The 26,089-nt window shown below is 49.0% G+C and overlaps 1 protein-coding gene across 2 annotated transcripts in view; it reads right to left on the reverse strand.

Annotated features, from left to right (window-relative positions):
• KIF26B (kinesin family member 26B) overlaps positions 1 to 26,089 on the reverse strand; it is a 446,195-nt gene that overhangs the window by 18,947 nt on the left and 401,159 nt on the right. For both annotated transcript variants that reach the window (XM_072732821.1, XM_072732822.1), the window contains 2 exons: positions 7,207 to 7,369; positions 2,861 to 6,266 (listed from right to left, as the gene is read on the reverse strand). In XM_072732821.1, the coding sequence (XP_072588922.1) occupies positions 2,861 to 6,266; positions 7,207 to 7,369 (3,569 nt within the window). The remainder of the gene's footprint in view (positions 1 to 2,860; positions 6,267 to 7,206; positions 7,370 to 26,089) is intronic.

Below are 26,089 nucleotides of genomic sequence, written 5' to 3' on the forward strand. Positions count from 1 at the left end.
CGCTCACACTGCGCTACACCACTCCGGACTTGGCAGTATGCCTGGGTCACCGTTCTGTTCCATGCTTTTCGTACTTTGTCACCAACTAGATGACAAACCTCTTGTAGTGGCCTTGGCTTTGATGCTGCCTGCCCCTCCCCACCACGCCCACACCTCACATGTCATTAAGTTTCAAAAGCACTGCAGAGGAGGACCAATCAAGATTATGGAAAGGAAGTCCTATTACCACCAACATTCTTTATATTATCCGCATTGTCTCATATGACGTGAGCATTAGAGAGACCGTGCTGGTTCTCTACCAATCCCCTCGTTTTACTTTTATGTGAGCAAACTGAAGCCCTCAGAGGGTAGTTATTCCCTAAAGGCCACACAGCCCAAGACTCCAAGTCTCCTGCTCTCCAGCTCCATCTTCTCACTGCAGTACACTCTGGCCAAGCCCATGCGCTTTCCACCAACATGGATCTCCAGGAATGGGACCAAGAGGGTGACCTTAATGACATTTGGTTGTTTCTCATACGGCACGCATTACAAGGCACTCAGAGAGCTCAAGACTGTCATCTGCCTGATATATTTCTAGTTCATTTTTCAACCAAAGTATTAAAAATTTTCCAAATTCAAAAGCAATCTCCGATAAAAGATAACTGCCTGTCTCCTCTGCAGTTTCAAACATCTCCAGTAATTGTATAATCCAGCCATCTAGCTAGGAATTTCCTTTGAGGAGTTTTATGGCTTCTCTTAAAGAAGTGGCATTTGATTTATGCTGATCATTTTGACAGCCAGCATTTCTCTTAATAATAACCATAAAGAAGCGACACAAGGTCATCTAACCTGAAAGGCGCATACCTCCACGGCCACATCCGTTGTGAGGTTGATCTCTGCCAGCTACTTGCAGAAGGCTGATGCTGCTCCTGGCACCCATTTCTGGCCCCCAGCCTAGAGCTCTGATTCTATACCGTGTCCTCCAATAGTCTAACCTAACAGGAGAGCCTCGAGGATGGCCCTTATGACAGGAGGTAGTGCCAGGCAAGGGTAGGTAGAGAACCTGCGGTCCACGGTCTGAGCAGCTGTTTTTACAGAGCTCTTTACCCCAGCACAACGGCCAAACCAAAAACCACAGGTCTTGAAGAAAGAGTAAAAGAGATTTAAAGAACAAAATGGACTGGTAGGCACGAAGCCCTAGATACGAGTTTGTGGGAAAACATTCTAACGGTCGGCTGCCGTGAGCACACCGTGTCACGCCGTGACATCACAACAATCTGGATTCCGAAGAACTGACAGTGGGTAGACCATAGTAAGGAGGTTTATCTCCACGTACTGGAAGGGCCAGCAGATCCACCACCCCTGTCCCCGAAACAGAGACTCTGGCTCAGATGAACTTTCTTGTTATTCTTAGTGACTGGTATCAATACGTTTTAATGCCCTTGGCCCTGAAACAGGGCACAGCAGCTGTCACATTATAGTCCCTGGCTTTTCATTCTACACTCGTCTTACCCGGGCACCGCTCCCAGGTCCTTCCTTGATGGGGCTGTGAGGGCTGAGGGCCTGGCGTGGGGTTCTTCCAAAGTGGGTCAAAGCCTGAAGCACACACCCCCTGGGAGGTCAAGTTGGCCGATGGCCATGACTCCTGAACATGCTTGGAGTATAACCCACTCCCATGCTTTGTGGCCAATGGGCGGGGTGGGAAGGTGGGAGAGCTACAGCGTAGCATCTAGAATTATGGGGCTGACTTCTTTGATTTGAGGCAAACGGTTTGTCATGTGCATTACATTGGGCTGGAACATTCCAGTGCTTGCCTATATTGGGAAAACAGAGAAAAGCAACCCTGTGGCTGAGAGAAAAAGCCTGTGGGGCAGTTGCCAGAGCAGCTGCAGGAAAGGGGAGAATCCCCACCTTTGGAGGACTCGTCCCATCTTTTAATTCCTGATGTGTAGGTAGCACTGCTGTTCCATAGGGTAGTGGTTTCTGAGGGCTCTACGGAAGGGCCACAGGACAGTGAAGGCCAGGTTGGGGGGCAAGAGGGCAGGACCCCACACCACCCTCACTTCGGCCAAAGGACAGACTGCACCCGGGCTCTGTGGGAGACGGCCTCATTAAGAAATGTGTCTTTATGCTCAGGGACAAGTAGGGGAAATTTCTGTGAAGAGCAGAGATGAATTTGGGAGAATTTTTTTCAATAGCTCACATTGTCCTCCTTCCTTCTGTCTGTTTGGGCCTCTAATTTGTTGCCTGTTCACCTCACCTGACCCATGGCTACCAGGGCCACCAGCTCTGGCCTGGATCCTCTTCTCACCCATCATGACTTCTTGTCCCTTGTCACCCCAAACTCCAATTCATATGTCAGTGGCCTTTACCACCATATTGTAACTTCTGGACTACTGACATATCTTTTGGTAGGAGATTCCTGGAGATGACAATCCTGGAGATATTTTCCGGTAGTGAGCATCTGGGGCACCAGGGTGCTTGGGTGTGCCACCTTGGGGTGCTGTGTGTGTCATGCTAGCGCACCGTGTCACCCTGGGGCACTGTGTGCGTGGGTGGAGGCTGGGGCACACTGCAGGCCCCACGGGAAGGCATACTCACCTGTCCACCAGGCTGCCTGGGGCCTGGGGGCAGGCAGGGCTTCCCCGTGGCACCGCCCATGAGACCAGAGTGCTCTGCCCTGCTGCAAGGGGATGAAGCCGCGCGGTCTCAGGGCCACCAGCCCCGCATTTTGGCATCTGCAGCCACCAGGCCACAAACTGGAGACAGTGACCCGACTCCTCCGCACGCTCTAGGGCCTGGCCGCGCGGATGCCTCCTGCAGGGGGTGACCCGCGCCAGCCCGCGCCTGCGCCTGCGCCTGCGCCCGCGCCCGCGCCTACCTGAGTTGGAGCGCTTCTTCGGGGCCTTGAGGCTGCGGCAGCGGCCGCCCACGGAGCTGCTGTTGTCGCTGGTGGAGTCGTGCGCGGACGAGGCGCTGCCGGTGGCCTCGCTGTCGCGGAGCACGCTCTCGTAGCCGCTGCTGCCGCCGCTGTGGTAGAACAAGGCCGTCTTGCCCATGGCCGGCGGCAGCTCGCCGCTCAGCACGCTGCTGTTGTCGCTGCCGTGGCCGCTGCTGCAGCGGTGCGGCCGGCGCGGCGGGGTGACCTTGCTGTACGGGGACGGCAGGGGGGGCGCGGCCGGCCGCTCCTCGCCCGCCGCCCCCGCGCGCCCCTCGGCGCCCCGCGCGCCCGCGCCCGCGCCCGCGCCCTGCAGCAGCTCCGAGACGCGCCCGTTGGCGGCGCGCGGGGGCGGCTTGCACGCGGGCCCGGCGCCCCGGCTGCGGCTCAGCGACTGCGTGGACCAGGACGCGGGCTTGGCCGCCAGCCCCGGGCTCTGGCCCACCGACTGCGGCAGGGACTTGGTGGAGAAGCTGAGCGTCTTGGTGGTGGCGGTGGCCAGGCTGCGCGCCTTGGGGCTGGCCAGCAGGAGCTTGCTCACGGCCGAGATCTTGCAGGCGCCGGCCTTGGGGGACGCGGGGCCCGGCGGGGCGGGGGCGGCGGCAGCTGGGGCGGCGGCGGCCTGCGCGGGGCCCGGGGCGGTGGGCGAGGCCCCGGCGCCGCGGCCCGGGCTCCGGCCGGCGCGGGGCATGGTGCTGTCCTTGCCCGCGTGCGCCCGCCAGCCGCCGGCGCACAGGCTCTCGGCCCTCTCCAGCGACAGGCACTCGTAGTGGCTGCCGGTGGCGCGGCCCAGGGAGTTGGTCCTGCTGGCCAGCTGCTCCAGCTTGGCGCTGAAGAGCCTGCTGCTGCTGGCCGCCTCCTTCGCCTTGCCGCCCGCCTCGTCGGCCGGCGGGCCCACCAAGGGCCCCGGGGGGTGCGACGGGCTGCCCGTGCCGCTGCTGCAGGTGCTGTGCTGGGGGCTGGCCCGATTCTTCTGGTCCAGGCTGGACTTGCGGACCGGCGGCAGAGGGGGCGTCCCTTTGGGTCGAGCCAGGACGCCGTGCTTGGGCGACGCCACCTTCCTCTCCAGGGTCGCCTTGCAGGGCGGCGTGCCCAGCCCATTGCTCTCCGCGGGGCAGTGGTAGAACAGGCTGCCCAGCTCCTCCTGCCTGCTGGCTTTCTGGAAAGCCCTGGGCAGGCTGCTGGACTTCAGGCTCCTGTTGGGGTGCACGGGGCTCTGCGCAGCCGCACCAGGCAGGGCCATCTCGCAGCCATCCACGACCCTCCTGAAGGTGTCGCTCCCAGGGGAGGCGGACACTTCCCCGCTGCTGCTGCTCAGCCTGTCCCCCGGGCTAGCCTTCCTGTCCTGTTCTGCCCTGGCCTCGGGCTTCAGGGGGCCTGTCGCGGCCTCACACCCAGTCCCCTCTTCACTGGGATAGGCGCTCTCCTTTTTTACCTCCTCTTCTCGTTTGAGCCAAGGGTCCTCAAATTTCAGCTCCGTCTTTGCACCGCCCATCTCTCTGCTGTCCTGGGACTGGGTGGCTCTGGGCACCGGGCTGACGGCGGGGCCGTCGGACGCCTCAGACTCCTGGACGGGCCGGGGGCTCATGGCTATGCAGGGGTAGACCGTAATGTTGGTCTTCATGGGGATGTAGCCTTCGCAGCTGCCCAGATCGGCTGTGTTGGAGATGGTGACCATGGCCTTGCCCAGTGTGGATATCTTGCAGCCCTTGATGGGGGTCGCCTTGTTGAAAGGGTCTTCACCCACATCAGACAAGATGAGCAAGTTGTCGGGGCCCGCCTTGGGCTTCTCTCGGCACACCACGGCGCTGTTCTGGATGCTGCCAAGGAGCTCCGAGGCCGGAGGCTCCGCCATGGCCTCCCCGTGCCCGAAGCACGTCTGGGCTATGAAACTGTGGCAGGACTGCTCGCCATCGCTGCCGGCGCTCATCTCGCTCAGCCAGGAGCTGATGGAGGAACGTCGGCTCCCGGCCTCGCCGGCCTTCTCGTCCAGGGCCAGCTTCGGGAGGGGCAGGAACTGCGTGATGCTGACCTCAGAGACAGGCGCCACGCTGGAGTAGCACTCCAGGTCCTCGCTGATGCTGCCGATGATGCTGACGGGCCGGGAGCCCGAGGCCAGGGCCTGCACGGAGCAGTCGCTGTTGAAGCTGATGATGCTGGTGGGGCGGCCGCCGTCCAGGACCCCGCTGATGGTCAGCTCCTCCACCAGCGTGAACACCAGCTCATCCTCGCCGTTCAGCTCCAGCGGCTGCTGCACAGTCACCATGGTGGTGCTCAGGATCTCCTTCTTAGAATCTGGAGAAGCTGCTGCCTGAGGCTCGTCATCACCGGGGCTCTCGGGGAACCCTTCACTCCCAGCGGACATGGATTTCTTCAAAACCTGGGGGCTCATTCCAACTGGGGGGGTGCGTACCTCGGGCTGCAGCAGGGACTCACTAGAAACCATGCCGGAATCCTTGCTCAATGGAGGCAGGGGGGCGGGAGAAGGCAGGACACCCTTCTGGGTGTAGACTTTGCATCTCTGAGAGGGAGAGCTGGCCGGCTTGTACTCTGAGGTCTTGGACAGGCTGGCGATGCCCAGCCGCGGGGAGCCCATGGGCCGGGGCTTGCCTTCCACAAAGCCACAGGAGTTCAGGCTTTCCCGGCTGCTCTGGAGGCTGGAGGCGCTGTGCTGGCTGCTGCTGCCCGGGATGCTCCTCGGCGAGGCAGGGGTGGGGCTGCTGGGCAGCGCCGGGCCAGGGCCTGGAACGGGCGAGTGATTTCTCTGCATCTTGGAGGCAGGAGGGTCAGTGCCTTCTCTGTCAGTCGACTGGCCGTCAGACCCGCTATCTTCCCTATCAGACTCACAGAGTGGGTTTGCCCCGGCCCCCTGGCTTAACAGGGGACACTTGCTTGCCTGCTCCGCTCCAAACTGGGCAGGCAGCTCTTCGAAAGGAAACTGACTGGGCTCTTCGCTGCCATCAATGCAGCCCAGCCTCTCCTGCAGCTCAGCAAACGTGTTACACTTCAAACAGTCCCTCTCTGAGTGGCTGGCCGCGGCCCCTCCGGCCTCCACAGGCCGGCTATCACCCCTGGCCTTCTGTAGGGCTGGCACGATGGGGACGAAGTCAGGGGGGCCCTCGTTGTCCGTGAGCTCCTTGTCAGAGAGAGCCGTGCCATTGGGCCCGATGTAGATGACTGTGTCGCAGGACTGCTCGCTGCTGGAGGAGTAGTCAGGGTCGCTGGACAGCTGAGGGATGGGGAAATCGGGGTCCACCGAGGCCCTGGCCTGGAAGGGTCTCAGCTGGGTGGGCCTGCGCATCCTGCCTTCTTCGCAGGAGCTCTCGCCCCCGGAGGAGCTCGATGTGTACTGTGGGTGAGAGGAGGGAAGTCAACAGGGACAGCTCTCCCAAGCCAGCCCCCACCTTCACGAGCCCACAGCTGACTCCATACAGGTTCCCCCCAACCCCATCCTGGGGCTAGCCAGGTTGGCCTCCCTGCACTGGGCAATTTCTCATGATGTGCCTGGACGGCACCCCCAGCCTGGCACATCATGGCCTCTTGTGGGAAGAACAGCCCCTGTGTGGCACGCCAGGGCACAGAGAAGGAGGCGACCAGCCCAGGCAATGTCTGGCCTCCCAAGGGCTAAGGAGTCACTCCCTTGGCACCCTCCTTCCTCTCCAAAAAACAGACACAAAAGGAGAGGGGAAAAAGCTTCCCACTTCACAAGCTGTCCCATGACCACAGTTGTGGTGGCTTTCTGGCACATTCTTGTCACACCATTGTCCAGGCTTGCCTCTGCCTGAGAACGCTAGCAGACCCTGCGCATCAACCAGAAACCACTGAGTTAACATGGCAAAACCCAGGAGCCTGGGAAGGATTCCTGGAAAGGCAAGGAAAGTAGGGCCATGCGAGCAAGGAGCTAACAACCCTCTTTGGGCTCAACCACTCAAAGGACATGGTCTCGACCTTCATGGGACCAAGGCAGGGAGAGAGAGAAACTATTTCTCATCCCTCCCCAGTGTTTCATCCCAAAGTAGCAGTGGCCCATCCGAACTACCTCGAGGTAGGGCCAGCGCTCCCCAGTAGGGGCCTGGGAGGGATGACTGGCAGCTGTGGTGGAGAAAGGGCTTTGTGGGCCTGAGGGTTTTCCTACCCTGAATGGTTGCCGGGCAGCACGGGCAGCAGTGCACACCCCTATCCCTGGAGCTCGGGGATCAGAAATACTGACCCGGTTCCCTCGGACTCCACTCCGGGGTCGGACTCCTTAAGGGCCTTCATCCACTGCAGCCCCCCGGGGAGCGCCTTACCTTTGTTTTCTTTTTCTTCATCCTCAAGACCCTTGAGGCGATCTGGATGGTGGACAGGGTTTCGGCGTAGTTGCCAGCGGCGGCCGAGATGTGCGCGATCATGGTGGTCCGGCAGTTCATGTTCCCCAGGGACTCCCGCAGCAGCATGGTCAGCTTGCTCTCTCTGCCACGCAAAGTGAATTAAGGCTGCATTAGTGGGCCATGCTTCACTTTGACTGTCAGGGTAGGACTTCAGGCCTCTACGTGACTCTTTTTGTTGGGGGCAGTGGCGATTTTTTTTCCTTTTTTTTTTTTTAAAAAAAATGGCACACTAATGAGCATCATTTTCTAGCATGGGGCTTATTTGTAGTTGGCAGCTGAGCAAGTGCTTCTAACCCCAGGGATGGACTCCATGCAAAACACCTCCCTTGGCACTGCTGTCCTGCGGTCAGGGGTAATCCTGTGCATCTGTGTCCGCACACAGGACACTGCCCCTGATGGGACCTGGGGATAGAAGTGAGAGGAAGGAGCAGGATAGAACGGCTCTGGGCATGGCTCTTCTCTGCAGGTGTCCACATGCCAGGGGTCCCTGCAAGGGAAAGCAGCCTACCAGCCACAAACTCATATGGAAGATCTATGTGTTTGTAACATATGTGGTTTGCAGGAAGTTGCAAGAGATTTGTTACCATTGTCTCTTACTCTTGTATTTGCACACAGCAGGAATGCAGGAGAAGCTGTTTCGTTTCCTGATTACAAGCGCCGGGGTGGGGTGGGGGGGGCGGGGTGCAGACATAGGCCCAAGTACTCCGCAGGAACTCAGAACTTTCTAGAAAGCGCTCCTCTGGGGACTTTGCAGGTACTGTGTGGGGCCAGGGCCCTGAGTGGTGATGAGGCCTGGGAGTTCAGAGATGGTGTTTCCAGGCTCTTCAAAAACTGATCTGGAGCAGTAGGTCATGTTTTTCCATTCCTACTCTTGTCCTAAACTTCTCCCTGCCTTGCTCTTAAAAGTCTTCTGCTTACGTCATCATCAGCTCTCATCTCCTTCAGCCGCTGCCAGATGTTATTTTGGCTCCAGAGCCTTCCTTCCCTGATCCCAAGGGCAGAGGCAGGCTCTGTGTTTCCCCAGGCCCCGTGTACTTAGCAGAGGGCCAGCCCTCACATCTCTGTCCCCGCCGGGCTGTCCGCCAGCCACCCCTGCAGAGCTGGGAGGGGGGTGCTGTCCAGTTCGGCAGAGCCGGTGTGAGAGGCAGGCTGCTGTCAGTGGAGATGAGGCCTTAAAAGCAGGGGAACCATTTCACATGTGACCTACATCAGGCCTTCAGGGAGCAAGGCCATGGTATACGAACCATCATTTGCCTTTCCACCTGGAACCAATTAGGGTGTCAGATCAGGACACGGGATTCACTGTGGCTGAGTCCAGGACAGTTTAAAAAACACATCCAGGGTTTCCCTTCAAGCAAAATAGTCAGTGGTCACAGTCGTGGAAGGACAGTGTTACGGACTGAGCAGATTCCTCAAACTTGTAGTTTGAAACCTAACCCCCAAAGTGATGCCATTAGGAGGTGGGGCCCTCCGGGAGGCATCTACTCCTGAGAGTGGCACCCTGGTGACTGGGAATCGGGCTCTAATAAATAGAGGAGCTTGCAGGAGCTTCCTGGCCCCTTTTGGCATATGAGGCTGTTGCAAGAAGGCGGCTGCTCACCAGACACCAGCTCTGCCGGTACCTTATTGGACTTCCAGCCTTGAGAACGGAGAGAAATGTCAGCACCTCCCCACCTCCCACCCCCAGTCTGTGGTATTCTGTTATAACAGCCTTAATGGATAGGTAAGTGGAGTGTGCAGTAGGATCTAGGCCCGGCTGTGAACATGTAACTTCCTTCACAGTGTTTCCAGCAGGTGCATTAGGGACGCTACTGGAGCTGATGGCCAGGCAGGAAGTCAGGTCCCATCCCCGGCAGACACACTAAGCGGGGATACTTCCCCCGGATGGGGTCGGGGCTTTGTCTTCCCCGTATCTTCAAGGAGAAGACAGATCCCATTAGGGGGAAGCTGTCATCATCTCAGTCCATCCTTACCGTTCTTGGGGGTTGTGTTCTTTCAAGTCCCTGTGCATAGTGAGGCAGTGAACACCGCCAGGGAGAGTACCCAGCAACGAATCAGTACATAACCTTGTTCCATGTGTTCCTGTTTAAAGACACCCAATTGAATACACCTTTCATACAAATAATGAATGATATGCACTATTTCTTTACAATAAAACACTAGCTGAGAAGAGTTTAACGTTTTCTCATTCTGGGTAACAGGAACATAAATTTTTCTGGCTTTCAGCCTCACAATATTATCCACTGTGCTTTTCTATAAATAATTTTATCAAAATAAAGTTCTCTTATAGACCCACAAATATAGCTATTTTTTCCTCCACAGCTTTGTCATGCACTTCAGATGTGACTTTATATACTTTCTGGAGCAACCTAATGTATAGATCACTGAATTCCCTCTTCCTTTTTCTGGATGAACCGTACTGTTGATTCATTAACATTGAACTCATGCCCACAGCACTATCACTCACACCTGAACGAAGCTTCTCTAGCACAAGTAACTTCTCCATAAGGCACATCACAGCCTTCTTGCACCAAGGAACACCAGACACCCCCACCGCACTGAGGGGCCACTGTAAACAGTGAAACCACCAACACAATCACAGGAATACAAACAACACGGCCCTTGTTTACAGGGAGAGAGGCAGAGCGCAGGCTTGCCCCACCTCCTGGGGAACTGGCACATCAGCCACTCAAGGTTTGGCCACCATGCACGTCTGCACATGACAGCAAAACATAATTCGCAAATATGGAATCTGGGGGGGACGAGGTCGACGGTGCTATCAAGTCCCTAATGAACACGCATGTTAGTCAGGGGCACACTGCTGAGGGCACACTCTGCTCACTGCTCCATGTAAGTCCTCAGGGCAAAGGAGCTGGAATAAACAGAGCGTTGTTACACCGACTGTTTGCCCTGTGCCTTTCCACATGATTCCCCATTCATGAGTCAATCATAGGACGGGTTTTTCCCCCCCAAGTCCACATCGTTGGAAGAAGCCAGGGCATGTGTGTTGCTTGGCAACCAGCATTTTAGCTCTGCTCGAGGAAAGCCAGTAAAACCACGAGCAAGACGGTCTCACATGGGCCTCTCTAGACCCCCAAACGTATCCTTATGGGAATGAAAAATGGTGGCTATAAAGCTGTGGGGTTTTTTTCCACTCCGTGATGATCTTTTAACTTGCAACAAAGACAGTTAAGTTGGGGATGGAAGGTGAAAGAAGGGGCACAGTACTAACGGCTGAAAAACTGTAGATTTCACTCAGTGTCTTTGGTAGGATAATAAAAATTCAATAGAGTTTCTAGGGCAAAAGTCCCAGAGATCTGGTCCGAGCCTTTGCATCCAGGCTGAGGCATGATGAAGAGAAACAACAAGTGTGAAGCTAGCGGCCCCAGAACGCCAGAGCAGGGCTGGGTGAGGGATTCAGGGACTCGGGGGCCATGTGGGAGGGGTCCTGGCTGTGCAAGACAGTGGGGCAGGAGGGGACCAGTGACAGCAGAGCCAACTGGAGTCCTGAGGAAGAGCTGTCCCACTCTTGGAAATAGCCGTGTTCTATGCACACATATTTCCACCTCCCTCTCACCCCAAATGGCTTACATCTTTTAGATTTTTGGAAAAAATGTCTTGCTTCTTAAAACAAGCCAACTTTTTATTAGGCACAGCAAGAAGATACAAAAAGAGCGGGATTGTGAACAAATTTTAATAGTAATAATGCTGAGAGAGCATGATGAGCATGTACATGGGCTGACAAACCAGGGCCTGCGGGTCAAACCCAGCCCACCACCTGTTTTTATAAATAAAGTTTTATTGGAACACAGCCATGCCTATTCACATGTCGGTTCTGGCTGCTTTGGTGCTACCGCAGCGGACCTGAGTGGTTGCCTCAGAGCCTGTGTGGCCCATAAAGCCACAGACGTTCACGATCTGGTCCTTTACCTGAGGCAGGAGGGGGAGGGGGGAGGCCGTACTCCGATCCGGCTACCCAGCGAGGCACACACAGGTAAACACACATTACAACATCATGTGTTAAAGCCAACGGTACAACCTCTAACACTGCAGGTGATCAGGAAAGACCCCTCCGAGGCCGAGGGCTGTCCCATCGTCACCGTAACTTCCTGATTGCTAGCAACACCCACAGCTCCACGGCGACAGCAGAGTCTGTCTCCTGGGCTGGGATTCCCCTTCATGACAGACATTTATTTGCCCAAAACACCCCGCAAAATTCTGAATCCCTTCTGAAGGGTGGTTTGGTATCTGCAGCATGTTGTTTGGGGGCGCTGGGGAAGGTAGCCCTCCCAGAGCATCCCAGCTGGTGAGAGGTTTGGGGCTCCTGCTACAGCTACACTGTGGTGCCAGCCAGGTCATTTCATGGGAAAAAGGCCTTTCATTTCATGAGCAATGTGAAGTTTCCAGAAAGCTGGTGATAGACCCCTGGAGGTACAAAGTGGGACATCTGTGAACTGTGTCCTTCTGAAGGAGACCGAGGTGGTGAGCTCTGAATTGCCATATCAGGCAACTTGACCACGGCCCCATGGGACTCCCTTCAGCCCTGCTCCTCACGAGCTGGACTGTGGATGTGCATCAGAATACACGTGGGCCCACTTCAGTACAAACACAATGACGGCTAAGAACAAAGCAAGATGACACTGCCTTTTTGGTCATGTCAATTTTTTAAAAAATTTATTTATTTAAGAAAGAGAGAGCACAAGTGGGGGAGGGGCAGAGGCAGAGGGAGAAGCAAACTTCCTGCTGAGCAGGGCTCGATCCCAAGACCCTGAGATCATGACTTGTGTGGAAGGCAGACGCCCAACTGACTGAGCCACCAGGGGCCCTGCTCATGTCAATTCTTAATAGAACGTGGGGGAAAAAAGGCACTTAGTTAATCCAGAAAACTAGTTAAGCTCCAGAACAATCTGCAAGAGAAAGACTCCTGTGGGTGGCTAGGACCACAGCAGACATATAAATCACAAACACAGACACATGGGCGCCTACCACGCAGGCACACAGGCATGTTCTTCTCCACAAACAAGAGAGTGTTTTTCCTTAAGTGCTATGCCATCGGCATCCCAGAATGGAAAACACACACACACAGAAATCTGGTGAGCATCAGATATCTGAATCAAGATAACAATTAAGGGACACCTGGGTGGTTCAGTGGTTGAGCATCTGTCTTTGGCTCAGGTCATGATTCCAAGGTCCTAGGATCAAGTCCTGTGTCAGGTTCCCCATAGTGAGCCTGCTTCTCCCTCTGTCTGTGTCTGCCTCTCTCTGTGTCTCTTGTGAATAAATAAATAAAATCTTTTTTTTTTAAAGATAACAATTAATATTTAAATATCAAGAAAACTCTGGCATCCTTCACATTCTTAAGGATACGGCCCTGGAGCCACAGTGCATTCTGGAAACCATCCTGCTTTCTGCCCACTTTACCTGGAAACTGCTGGAATGTGTTGTAGCACCTCAGACAGACAGCCTGACATGGCAGGCAAGAGTTGCTAGGTCTCAACCCAGCTCTAGGAGTTCTGACCTCATGGCCCTGCACTCAGGCCCTCAGGCCCCTGCATCCACCCACTGACCCCAGGAGGAGAGGCGACAGTGAAAAGGAAGCATGGACAGAAAGGAAAAGAAGAGGTAGGATAACATCATGAACTTGAGCTGGTTCTGGCCTCTCAAATGGTACTTGACACTCTCTGTCCCACTGGCCCTGCCTCCTTCCCATTCATACCCTAGTGGTCTCTGAACGTCCTTTCCTACTGTCAACCAGGGGTCACCAGTGACTCCTGAGGCCAGCCCAAGTATTGGGGACCAGGGTCCCCTTGGATGAGGGCAGTTCTTGCCTCTGCCTGACCTCTAGGTCCCAAGCAAATGCCTTTGTGACATTGTTGAGCTAACAGATTGAATCCATCTGCAGGGCAGAAAGTACTTGCCTTGAGTTGGTTTGTAAGAGACGCTGTGGCCCACTTTTCATGATCATTTGACAGACTCACACACTTTTGGGAGAAGACTTCGTACACCTTCTCTTTGGGGAAGTGGTCTTCTCTGCGGGAACGGACTTTCCTGGGCCATGTTCCCCTCAATGGTGCCAATGTTTTAGGGCATGAATGATCTGGCTCTGGTACTATAAAAGAATCAAATGCTTGGGACAAGCCATGCTATCCTTTTAAAAAAAGTTTTTTTAAGGATTTTATTTATTCATGAGAGACAGAGAGAGGCAGAGACACAGGCAGAGGGAGAAGCAGGCTCCATGCAGGGAGCCTGATGTGGGACTCAATCTTGGGACTCCAGGATCATGCCCTGAGCCCAAGGCAGACACTCAACCACTGAGCCAACCAGATACCACCCCCCTTTTTAAAATATTTTATTTATTTATTTTTGAGAGAGCATGTAAGAGAGTGAGGGAGTGTACACAAGTACAAGCAGGGGGAGAAGGAGAAGCAGACTCCCCGCTGAGCAGGGAGCCCGATGTGGGACTTGATCCCAGGACCCTGAGATCATGACCTGAGCCAAAGGCAGACACTTCACCCACTGAGCCACCCAGGCACCCCAATGCTATCCTAATGGCATTTTCAAAAAGAGTTATGTGAAGTTAGAGTGGTTCAACTACTGCTGCATTTGTGCTGCAAATGGCATAAGCAGCCCTCCCTTGTGGGGCGCTGGGGGTAGAGTGCATAATAAGGCAACCACGGCAGAGAAGGACAGTTCTCAGATCTCTAGTGACAGGGCCTCTGGCTTGTGTAATAAAGCCCTGGCACATGTGTTAGAGGTGCCTCTAGAAGCACTGGCATCTAGCTGTGAGAGAGGTGGTGACTCCCTCATCAGGAGAGAGCTCAGAGAAAGACCCTGTGGAGAACCACTCCTTGCCAGCTGAAGGACCAGCCTCAGTGATCTGACCACTATAGCCTCAGGGAGGAGTATGTGCCCTGCTTAACCTGAGACCCCTGTTGGTGGAAGGCCTAAAATGGTAACCAGAGGGAGTAGACAAGGTTAATCTAATCGTTCACTCACAGGGTTCTTTATTAGACATTTTAGAACCCTGAGGCACAAACGGCACCATTTTGGAAGGCCTCTGACCCAGGGAATACACAAGAGAGATGTGGGGCACCTGGGGGGCTCAGTCAGTTAAGTGTCCAACTCTTGGTTTTGGCTCAGGTCATGGTCTCAAGGTCATGAGATCAAGCCCCACGTTGGGCTCCAGGCTCAGTGTGGAGTCTGCTTGAGGACTCCCTCTCCTTCTACCCCCTCTTGTGCATTCTCTCTCTAAAAAAAGTAAATAAATCCTTTAAAAAAATACATGGGAGAGATGCCTCATCTCCTTGCAATCCTGCTAATCTAGGGCTGACACCATGGTGGCTCTAGAACTTTGGTGGCAGTGCCCCATGGGAGGCAGGAAAGAAGGGATGGTGCCCCACAGGGGCCTGCTATTGTAAGTGAAGCAGCACTGTCCCTGGAAGGATGAGGCATGTGACAGGCATTCACGAGAATGGGACATTGGAAACAATCTGGATGGAAAGCCAGTTCACATAAGCTAAAGGCTTTACACTGCATGTATGGGTTGGGGCCAATGAAACCTGCTTTATGACTTCAATAGTTTACCACTGTCCACATAGGAAGATGAAGTCTAAAAGATGAAGTCTAAGGAAATCTGGGCTCCATGAATCCGTCTGACCCTGGGTATCAGTGTCCTATTTATCTGAATAAGATAAAATCCACATTAAGTCAACCTGCCCAAGTGCCCATAAGTAGATGAATGGCTAACTGACGGGCTCAGTCAGTTAAGCGTCTGATTTTTGATTTTGGCTCAGGTCATGGTCTTAGGGTCACAAGATCGAGCCCCGCACCAGGCTCCTCCCTCTGCTCCTCCTCCCAATTCTCTCTCCTTCTGTCAAATAAATAAATCTTTTTTAAAAAGACATATTTGCAATGACTGAACTAATCATAACACATGGCTTCACTTTCAGAAGCTAAATATGTTGTGTGAAAACTTTTTTGTATGTTATTCACTTCTTTAACAACTCAAGACTCTCATCTAGAGCAAGGAAAAACTTCCATTGAGTCTAAGTTGCTGACCACTCAGAATTAGTAGAATTTGAATTGCCCCAGATATTCTAGGTTCCACTCTGGAAAATGTACATTCATTCCAAGGCTGTAGCACGCAGGGATGACATAAGGTACTTTAAGGTAATTCATACAATGAGAATCACAGTAGAGACAGTCCACAGATTCCAGTCTGAGTCAGGTTGAACAATATTTTTAGAAGCACAGAGAATCACAGTTGAAAGGGTTCTCAGGGGTCATTGCATTTCCTTGCAAAGAACTGCCACTGTAGCAGCTGATCTGCTTTCTGCCAGAATATTTTTAATGACTGAGAACTTACCAACTCCTGGGGCAGCCTGTGTAATATTTTTGAATAACCTCAATTATCAGAAGGCTCTTTCTTATACTGAACTTAAATCTTCCTTATGCTTCTAACCATGGGCACTCCCTGTATTCTAGGGGCATACTGGGTAAGAATAATCCTTGTGCACACACTGTCCCTTCACATTTTAAATGGTATTTATCATATCCTTCCTTAAAAGTTCTCTTGTTTGGGAATATTCCATAAGCTTTCTGTTGCTCTTCAAACATTTCAGTGGTCAACCAAGCTCATCTTAAGCCCCACTTCCACTACCACAAAATCCACCTACTTCCTCTCTGCTCAGAGTTCTTGTGTTGTAGAGAATATGGCTTTGGCCAAAGAGGTCTAGTCTTTGTCCTCAGCCTCTGGGAGATAATCTATGTCATACTTGTTAGAAGGGTCTTTGTTTAGGGCAGGGATTGGCTATACCAGATCATAGGGAAACACCTGACAGTCTTAGGGTGGGGTCTGACCACACCACAAAGACCAACCGTGTGATTTAGGTCAGGGACTTTGGACCATGCAGTATGAGTTAACCTGTAGACCATGTGCAACCATGTAGGAAATCAATCAATCATGCTTACAGAATGCACCCCCAATAAAAACTCTACACATCAAAGCTCAAGTGAGCTTTCTGGGTGGCAATACTTGTGCATACTGTCACACACAGACACTGGGAGAGTAACCCATGTTGACTGGATGGGACAGGGCAACAGAAGCTTCGCATTTGGAACCCTATATGCCTCTTCCTTGGGCTAGTTTTGATCTGTACCCTTTCTCTGTAGTGAATCATTGTGAGTACTCCCAGTGAGTTTTTGAGTCTTCCTAATGAATTACTAAACTTGAGCGTGGTTTGGGGGGACCCTTCAAACTTGCCTTTGGTGTCAGAAGTGAGAGTGGCTTTATGAACTCTTCTAATGTTATAGTTGGACTCTACAGAAGTCTGGGGCTGACTTGGCAATTTGAGACTATGCTCTCAAACCCCACAGTGTGGCTAATTCCAGCTAGCTAGATCCTGAAAACCTTGAGGGTAGGAGATGTGCTTTTATTTTGATCTTTTTATTTCGACCTTTCTTTACAGTAACTTGGAAAATGTTAATGACATATTAGCTCTGTGACAGAAGGGGAAAGGTCCTGTATTTATTTTTACTTTGCTTAGCATGATGGGGGGCTAAGAAAGTCAACACTTTGATGAAAAACAAGACAAGCAAAAAGTAAAAACAATAACCTAGAAGGCAAATTAATAGACCTTAGAAAATAGGAAATAGGCCCAAAGTTTTCCCCTGAATTCACAGATTGCCAAAAATTGTGTACGTTAATGAAGCTTAAGATTCTATCAAGAGGTGCTTAATGAGTCAATAACAAGATCCTCTGCACTTACTAAACATGCAGACTGATCTGTAATAGATGCATGCTCCTTGTTTAATCTAACATTGTTAGATGTTAGATTGTTTAATGTTAGATTGTTTAATATTAGATGTTAGATTATTTAATCTAACATTGTTAGATGTTAGACAATCTAACATTGTTTAATCTGTAGGACCAGATTAGGAGTAATGTTTTTATTGTTTACTGCAGTTTACAATATAAATAGGACTTTGACATTTTCCCCATTTTCTGAAGTTTCATTTCCCTTTTTTTAAAAGGATTTTATTTATTTGAGAGAGAGAGAGAGAGAGAGAGTACAAGCCAGGGAGGGAAGAGGATCAGAGGGAGAGGAAGAAGCAGATTCTCCCACTGAGCAAGGGGCCCAAGCGGGGCTCAATCTCAGAAGTCTGAGATCATGACCTGAGCCAAAGGCAGATGCTTAACCATCTGAGCTACCTAGGTATTCCATGAAGCTTCACCTCCTTTTTAAAATTCATTTGGCCCCACAAGTGATGGAAGCAGCCCAAGTGCCCATCAGTAGATAAATGGATAAAGAAGTGGTGTATATATACAGTGGAATATTACTCAGCCATAAAAGGAATGAAATCTTGCCATTTGCAACCACATGGAATGGAGCTGGAGAGTATAATGCTAAGCGAAATAAGTCAAAGAGAGAAATAGAAATACCATATGATTTCATGCATATGGAATTTAAGAAACAAAACAAATGAACATGAAAAAAAAGTGACAGACCAAGAAACAGACTCTTAACCCCAGAGAACAAACTGGTGGTTACCAGAGGGGAGGTGAGTGGGAAGATGGGTGAAATGGGGATTAAGGAGGGCACCTTCCGTGATGAGCACTGAGTAATGTATAGTTGTGAATCACTACATGGTATCTGAAACTAATATAACTCTGTATGTAAACTATAAAAACTTCTCCTGGCCTCAGCCATTATTGATGCTTAGACATTCCTATAGTCCAGTCATGTTTTATAGAGCCACCGCAGCCATGCAGGACAGCTTTACTGGTTGAGGGACAAGGAAATATCTCAGTTATGTTGCGTTATAGTCATTTACACATACTCTGGGTAAAGACGGGCTCACTGTACTGTGTGGAAACTTTGCTGTTTTTCAAGTGAGCGTGCATTAACTCCAAGGTCAGAGCCTTTGCAGTAATCCAAAAGGGAGTTAGGCACTGATGGGTGACAGAGATGGTGGCAAGAGTCATGTTGTCTGGGTGATAGCCCCTCCCCTGATACCCACTCACTTCTGTCTTTCTCCATGGATTTTTAAAGAATTCTCAGAAAGAGACTAAATGAAGGTTACAAATGGAATTCTTGACATAATGAAATCCTACTCTTGCCTTTCGCCTTCTCCCAAATCTTTCCCAAGCACCACCAAAAAATAAACAAATAAATAAAAGTCTGACAGTCCTGGAAACTCCCCAAGGACTTCGTGTCCTTGGAAATCACCTGCCTTTCCTTTTCTTCTTTTTATTGTACCAAAATATACACAACATAAAATTTACTATTTTAGTCATTTTAAGTATCTAGTTGAGCTGAACAATATTCCAATGCCTGGACATAACCACATTCTGTTTTCCATTCACCTACTGATAGACACTTGGAAAGTCTCTACCTGTTGTTGTGAAGGATGCTGCTGTGAACATGGGTAGACAAGCATCTGGGTAAGTTGCTGCTTTCATTGCTGTTGAGCATATACCTAGGAGTGGATTCACTGGATAATACAGCAATTCTATTTTTAACATTTGAGGAACTGCCGACCATCTTCCAAGGTGTCTGTACAATTTCTACAGTCTCACCAGCCATGTGTGAGGGCTCCAATTTCTCCACATTGTTGCCAAGATTTATTTCTGTTTCCTTAATAACAGCCTTCCTAATGGATGTGAGGTGGCATTTCACTGTGGTTTTATTTGCATTTCTCTAGTGGCTAATGATGCAGAACATCTTTTCATGGGTTTGTTGGCCATCTGTACGTCTTCTTTGCAAAAATGTCTATTCAGGTCCTCTGCCTGTTTTTGAAGCAAATTGAATTTTTGCTATTGTTGTTGACTTGCAGGAGTTCTTTATATATACTGGGTATGAATCCCATATTACATAAATGATCTGCAAAGACCTTCTCCCATTCCATGGCATTTCAGTCTCTTGATAGTGTCCTCCAATGCCATTTCAAATGAAGTGCCACTTCATTTTCTGGCAACACTTCAATATTCTCAGATTTTTAACTCACATTTGTGGCATCTATGGTTCAAAAACCTTCCAAAGTTGCTTTTCCTGTGATAGGCCTGCCAATAAGAGTGACCAGACATTGCCTATGGAATTTTGTGAAGATGCTTGCCCAATGTGGTTCTCTTTACTTGCTAACCAGGAACCAGCTGGGGAGAACTTGAAAGGCCATTGTTAAACGCATGTGCCTAGGGATACACTTCTTTTGAAATCATGTATAACCAACTTTCAGGAGATGATGAGGGCAACTCTGCCAGAATGCCTTCTGGTATCATATATGGTTTAAAGAAACATGATCCCATGGTCTTCACAAAATGTACCACCAGGATTGGCTCTTGGCACAGAAGGGCAGTGTATAGTAATTGGAAGGAATTAAAAGGAAATTGAGTTGGAGAATGATTTCCATTACTGGCACATGTCTGAAAAAAGATGTTACACAGAGGCCACAATGTAAAAATTTAATAATTTGAGACAGAGTCTGCAGAATTTTAATGGGGAATGACATGAAGAAATGGCATATTTCTCAAAAAAGAACTAAGGAAGTTGATTCGAGTTTTCCAGTTGATAATGATTTTGTGTGAAAAAAAGGCTATTGTGGCACAACAGTTAAATCTTTTAAGTTGATACATCTAATTGCAAATGGCTATTCATTTCTTATGTGGTGTTAATGTGGCTTGAGTTCAGAACCAAATCACTGACATCCTGCAAGATCCTTAACTGGGCAGTTTGTCAAAGCCGCCAGTGACAAGAAGCTTGCAAATCAGGAGTTAATCACATCTTCCTATGCCATTTATTTGTGCCTCCCCCCTTTAAAAAATGTTTTTCAAAACATCACAGTGTCATTCTGAAGTTCTATGAAGGGCTCTCAATGGGTTACATACCACGAAGGATGCCTACTTCTTGAAGAACTGCATAAAATGGGCAGGGGTCACTTCTTTTCTTTCTACACATCTAGGACCCATCACAGTATCTGCATAGAGGCCTTTCTTTTTATTTTATTTTTTTTTAAAGATTTTTAAATTGGGGATCCCTGGGTGGCGCAGCCTTTGGCCCAGGGTGCGATCCTGGAGACCCGGGATCGAATCCCACGTCGGGCTCCCGGTGCATGGAGCCTGCTTCTCCCTCTGCCTGTGTCTCTGCCTCTCTCTCTCTCTCTGTATGACTATCATAAATAAATAAAAAAAAATTAAAAAAAAAATAAAGATTTTTAAATTTATCCATGAAAGATGCAGACATAGGCAGAGGGAGAAGCAGGCTTCCTACAGGGAGCCCAATGCAGGATTTGATCCCAGGACCCCAAGATCATGACCTGAGCCAAAGGCAGACACTCAACTACTGAGCCACCCAGGTGCCCCTAGAGTTGCCTTTCCATAAATATTTAAATAAATATCGAATGAGACCCTTCCCCATCAAAAGAAGTCTCCCATCCAAGCCTCCTAACTCCAAAGTGCTACCTTCCCTTTTTCATCATAGGAATCACGGTCAGGGGATCCCTGGGTGGCGCAGCGGTTTGGCGCCTGCCGTTGGCCTGGGGCACGATCCTGGAGACTTGGGATCGAATCCCACGTCAGGCTCCCAGTGCATGGGGCCTGCTTCTCCCTCTGCCTATGTCTCTGCCTCTCTCTCTCACTGTGTGCCTATCATAAATAAATAAAATAAAATGAAATTTTAAAAAAAAAGGAATCACGGTCAGAGTAAAACCAAGGCAGATGCCCCTGCCTCAAATTGAACGAGCATGGAGCAGAAGGCTCCCAGTCTCCCCTGAGTGATGGCAGGGAGATGCCAGCTGCCCAAAGCATTCTAGAGGACAGGCCTACTCAGGTGTGCACAGCCCACCATCCTCTAGGACACATGACACGGGGGACGTCTACACCCAGGTTACTGGCAGGCCCCTCTAAAAAAATGTATACAACTTCCCTCCAAGAAGAACAGCCAGATCCACCAAAAAGCCCTCAGCTGAAACAAGACTCTGGCCAAGTCAAGTCAGACCAGTCTGTCAACTGCATCTGTGTTATGATCCCATGGCTTTTCCGAGGTTGATGCTGCACAGAATCAAGGTCTCCAGAGTAAAAATGTTTGGTCTCAGCAGGGTGTGTAGGGTAAAAGGGCTGATAAAACCACGTGTAGAGTCAAAGTCATCAATACCTTTGGCACCCAGAGCAGATGTTCCACAATAGCAATGGGGGACCCCATGTCCACAGATATCAGCAGAGGAGATGGTAATGCTGAAGGGTCTTGCTATGGAGCCTGGAGCTGCCCCATCTTCTTCCCTTCCTACTAACACCGAGAAAATCTTGTTCAGACAAACAGGCTTATTGGGATGTAGCTCACCCAACTAGTATTCATGAAGAATGGAGGAAAGAGGTAGGCCCTCTACTCACCCCAGGACTGCACACACAGATGCCATGAGCCCCCTGCTCTGTAAGGCTGACCATAGGTTCCAGTTTGCCCACAAAAGTCTCCATTTATGTGTATTATCCTGCATCCTGCCCAGGTTATGTTGTCTCAAGTGTTTTGTTCTTTTACAACAAAATACTATTATTAAGACTTGGAATGACGAGATGGAAGTTGGACACTCCCAGCCTCCACGGTCCCATACGAGAAGCATGTGGAACACATGCAGGGGACAGGGCTCCTGCCTGAGGATGTGCTGTTCCCACCCCTGGAGAGATGTGTGCAGAAATGCACCTGTCACTGGTTACTGCACGCACATAACAAGTAACGGGTCTCAAACACACTTCTGTTTCTCCCTGGAGAAGAACAAGCTACGGTTGTCAAAATCTGCCAGACTTACATATATAGAGTGACTGAACAAAAATTTTGTGATCAATTTTATGTTAACAAACAACTATTTTATTAGGGGAATGAGCAGTTCTCTCTCCACCGTCTGTCATCGGTGGGATTTGAGAAATGTTGGGACTCTAAAGAATTAGCTTAAATGATAGGAAATTGCTGACATTAGATATTTTTTTAACTTTGAAATATATTGTATGAGTTTACCTCGGTGTTCTGCAAAAACGTATTGGAATTTTGGAAATGGGTCTTTTAAATTTTGATCATGCTTTGTTCAAAATAAGTTGTAAGTCTGTTACCAGGTGTTCAACAAATGAAATACAAAAGTCTCAGCCTGAAAGACAAACCATAGAGACTCTTTAACTCTAGGAAACAAACCGAAGGTCACTGGAGGGGAAGGAGGAGGAGATGGGATCACTGAGTAATGGGCATTAAGGAGGGCATTTGATGTGATTATATAAGACTGATGAATTACTGAGCTCTACTTCTAAAACTAAAAATACACTATATGTTAATCAAATCGAATGTAAATAAAGAATTTTTAAAAATAAATTCATTTAAATAAAATGATAAAACTCTTAGCCACTGCACTGGGCATGGAGCTGCTTAAGATCCTCTGTCTTCCTCTCCCCTGACCTTACCTAGGCATTCTCTTTCTCTCTCTCTCTCAAAAAAAAAAAAAAAAAAAAGACACCATTGACATGATAGTAGGCATAGATTTGGGGAAAATGATTAAAATACACAAAAGTGGATTGATAATAAGTATCCTTACTTGACTTGAATGTTCTGAGAGACACTATATAAAGATATTTAAAATTTTTTCTTTGGTGTACATGATTTTTTGGCAAGAAAATATTTTATTTTTGAAGGTAATTTTGATTACAACTATTTTATGAATCCACTAATACTAATGGGTTTGTCAGAAAATATTTCAGCAAATTAATAATATTAACTAACTCTATTACTTTGAAAAATGTCCTAGTTTGGACCATGAATTAATTATAGGGTTCCCTTATCATTTAGAACACAGAGAAATGTATAACAGAGTATAGAAAAGTATCCAAAAAAGCAAAATGGTAGTCCAGGTACCTTCTTATCAAGTACAATTAAACACTGTGGTGGAGATATTTTCACAAATCTTATTGAATGCTTTGCTGAGCTTGTAGGAGTGAGGTATTGTCAGGCCCAAAGAGATAAACGAAGTTGGGAACTCACTAGAACCAAACAGAACAGGGAAGTTTGCTTTTACCCTGAAGGCATTTGCCAAACCAGGTAATATTCAGCTTAGCTTTATATGGCTTCAAAGGGCATGGAAAACAGAAGACACAGCCAAGAGCCTGCCCGAAGTGAGGATTTTAATAGGAAAATCCCCTTCGATACCACCTGCCCCCTGACCATGTAACTCACGTCTGTCTCGAAATATGGCACTGATTAGAAGAGAAATTGTCCTGAGAATTTGAAGCCACAGGCTGGTTTGATGCAAGTTTGCAGTTTTAATTCTCAATATCCGGGTGGTCTAAAATTTTTCAAGCGGAGAATATAATGCAGGACATCCTTAATTGGTAGTGATCCCAGTCACCAAGCAGAAGTAAACACAAATGCTAAAGTAAACCATCTTTATCCTCCATCTCAGAGAATTCTCACAAATAATATGTGAATGCAAATGAGTAGCCCCAGGGTAAGAGTATACACACAAAGAAACGCGGCACCATGAGAAAGACCCAGCAGAAACAACAGATGGCCGAATGAGATGTTCAAACATAGATTACAAATAAACAACAAAAAGTTGATTAACATGCTTAAGGAAATTAAGATGTTTAAAGAAATAAAATAAACAAGAAATTCATCAGAGATGACCAATTTCTGCTTCTGGCCGTGCTGAGAAGGAAAAAAAAAAAAAAAACGGAACTAGATTTACCCTACAGACTTAAACAACTAGAAAACCAAACAAAATATTAGTACAAAAATGGGTCCTGGATACTGGGCAAGAGCAGCAGAGAAAAGTAATCTTTGAGAGAAGAGAAACTAATGATGGGAGCCCTGCTAGCACCCCAGCTCACCTCCTAGAGAGGCTTTGAGACAAAGAAGGAGGTTCAGAAGGAGCGCCATTACCCTATTGAGACCAGTGAGACAAAGGTCAGAATTTGGGGAGGCCAAGGCAGCTACAATTTGTAGGGCAAAAATAGAAGAAAAGTAAAAGAAAAGAGCTGGAGAGAGAGAGAGAGAGAGAGAGCAAGTGAGCATTCCATGGGACCAGAAATAATGTGTGTTCAAGCAGACAGAGTGGAAAGATCTGCTAATGTATGGCATTTGGGATGCAGTTCTCAGAAGGGGCTAACAACAACAACAACAACAACGCATGAGTCCTCTAACAGTGGCTCAACCTAGCCCTAGGTACTCTGTACCTGCCCTAGCAAAGCCAGCCCCAAGAGCAAACTGATTCCAAATAACTTAACTGTGGACATTAGCTCCATGGATCAAAAAGTAAATATAATGGAAACTGGAAAGAATGTTGAACAAGTGAGAGTGGAAATCATCATCATTAACAAAACTTGAGGACACAGACAAAGCAGTACCTAGTGGGCAATGTACAGAATTAAGTGCTTACATTGCAGAGAGAGAATATTATGTCAAGGAGGCATCTTCAGATGGAGATAAAGAATAGAAAAGCAAACCAAAAGAAAGTAGAGGAAAGGAGATAGTGGAGAACAGAAATTCATTCAATGGAAAGCAAATGTACTATAAAGAACTCACACACACACAAAAAAAAACCTCACAGAGCCCACAGTGGCCGAGACAGTCTGGCATCAGCAGTGGGAGACAGCCCAGACACAGACCCCCTGCACGTTTGGACACTTGGTAGATGACCAAAGGAGACTTGCAGATCTGTGGGGATTGGAAAAATGGTACAGAAGAATAGGATCCAGAGTTTACAAAGAATTCCTGATTTGATCAACAAAAAGAGAAGCAACTCTGTAGAAAACTGGGCAAAAGCAACACAGAGAAGAATAATCAACAAACATGAAAAGATACTCCACCTTCCCAGTAATTGGGGAGATTCATATTAAAGTTACTACAATATTGCCATTCAACACCCACCTGATGGCCACCAATTTTTTTTTTTAAATCAGTCAGTTCAAGTGCTGATAAGGTTGGGAAAAATGGCAACTGTCTATGTTGTTAGTTGGTTCTTGGATATGACCATTGTAATCCCACACTGCCCTGCCACAGAGCAGGAGAAGGGAGAGCCTGTGAAGACCTTGGTGTTGAGGCAGGTGTGGGGGTAACTGACACCCTGGGCACTGGGAGCTGTCAGCAATGGTGCCAAAGGAGGACAGGGGTGGAGAGGGTCACGTGAGGGGTCACCCAGTGGAAGGAAGAGGCACCAGCCTTGAGTGCAGAGGTGGTAGTGAGGCACAGGGATCCAACTTCGCTTGTTTATGATTTTGTCCCTTACCAGCTCCACTAGCAGAGGTGAGTCAAATGCAGTTGCAGATTTCTTTTTGCTTCTGCATGCTCCAGGCTGCTGTGACAAAGGACATTTGGAATGAACCTTCTTTGGTCGATTTCTAGTATGGGCCCCATGGAGTTAAAATGAAGATTAAATTAGTTAATGCACATATATATATATACACACACACATATATATATACACACACATATATACATATATATATATACATATATATATACATATATATATATACATATATATATATACATATATATATATACATATATATATATATAAAGAACTGAGCATAGGGAGTGACAAATGATGGTAATAATGGTAGTGGCGGTGGTGGTGTAGGGAGTGTTTTGTGGGCATAGTTTGGCACCGAGCAGTAATGTGGATATAAAGTCCTATGAGAAAAAGGAAAAATCCTGACAATAAATTACAGCACCACCGCCAAAAATATCCTGAAAGCATAAGACTCTGACTTCTAGGCACCTGAATTATCACTAGTGACAGGGTGGCTCACTTGTCACAAAAAGCTCCCTCTACT

Source organism: Vulpes vulpes, chromosome 13, assembly GCF_048418805.1.
Source record: "Vulpes vulpes isolate BD-2025 chromosome 13, VulVul3, whole genome shotgun sequence".
Lineage (NCBI taxonomy): Eukaryota > Metazoa > Chordata > Mammalia > Carnivora > Canidae > Vulpes > Vulpes vulpes.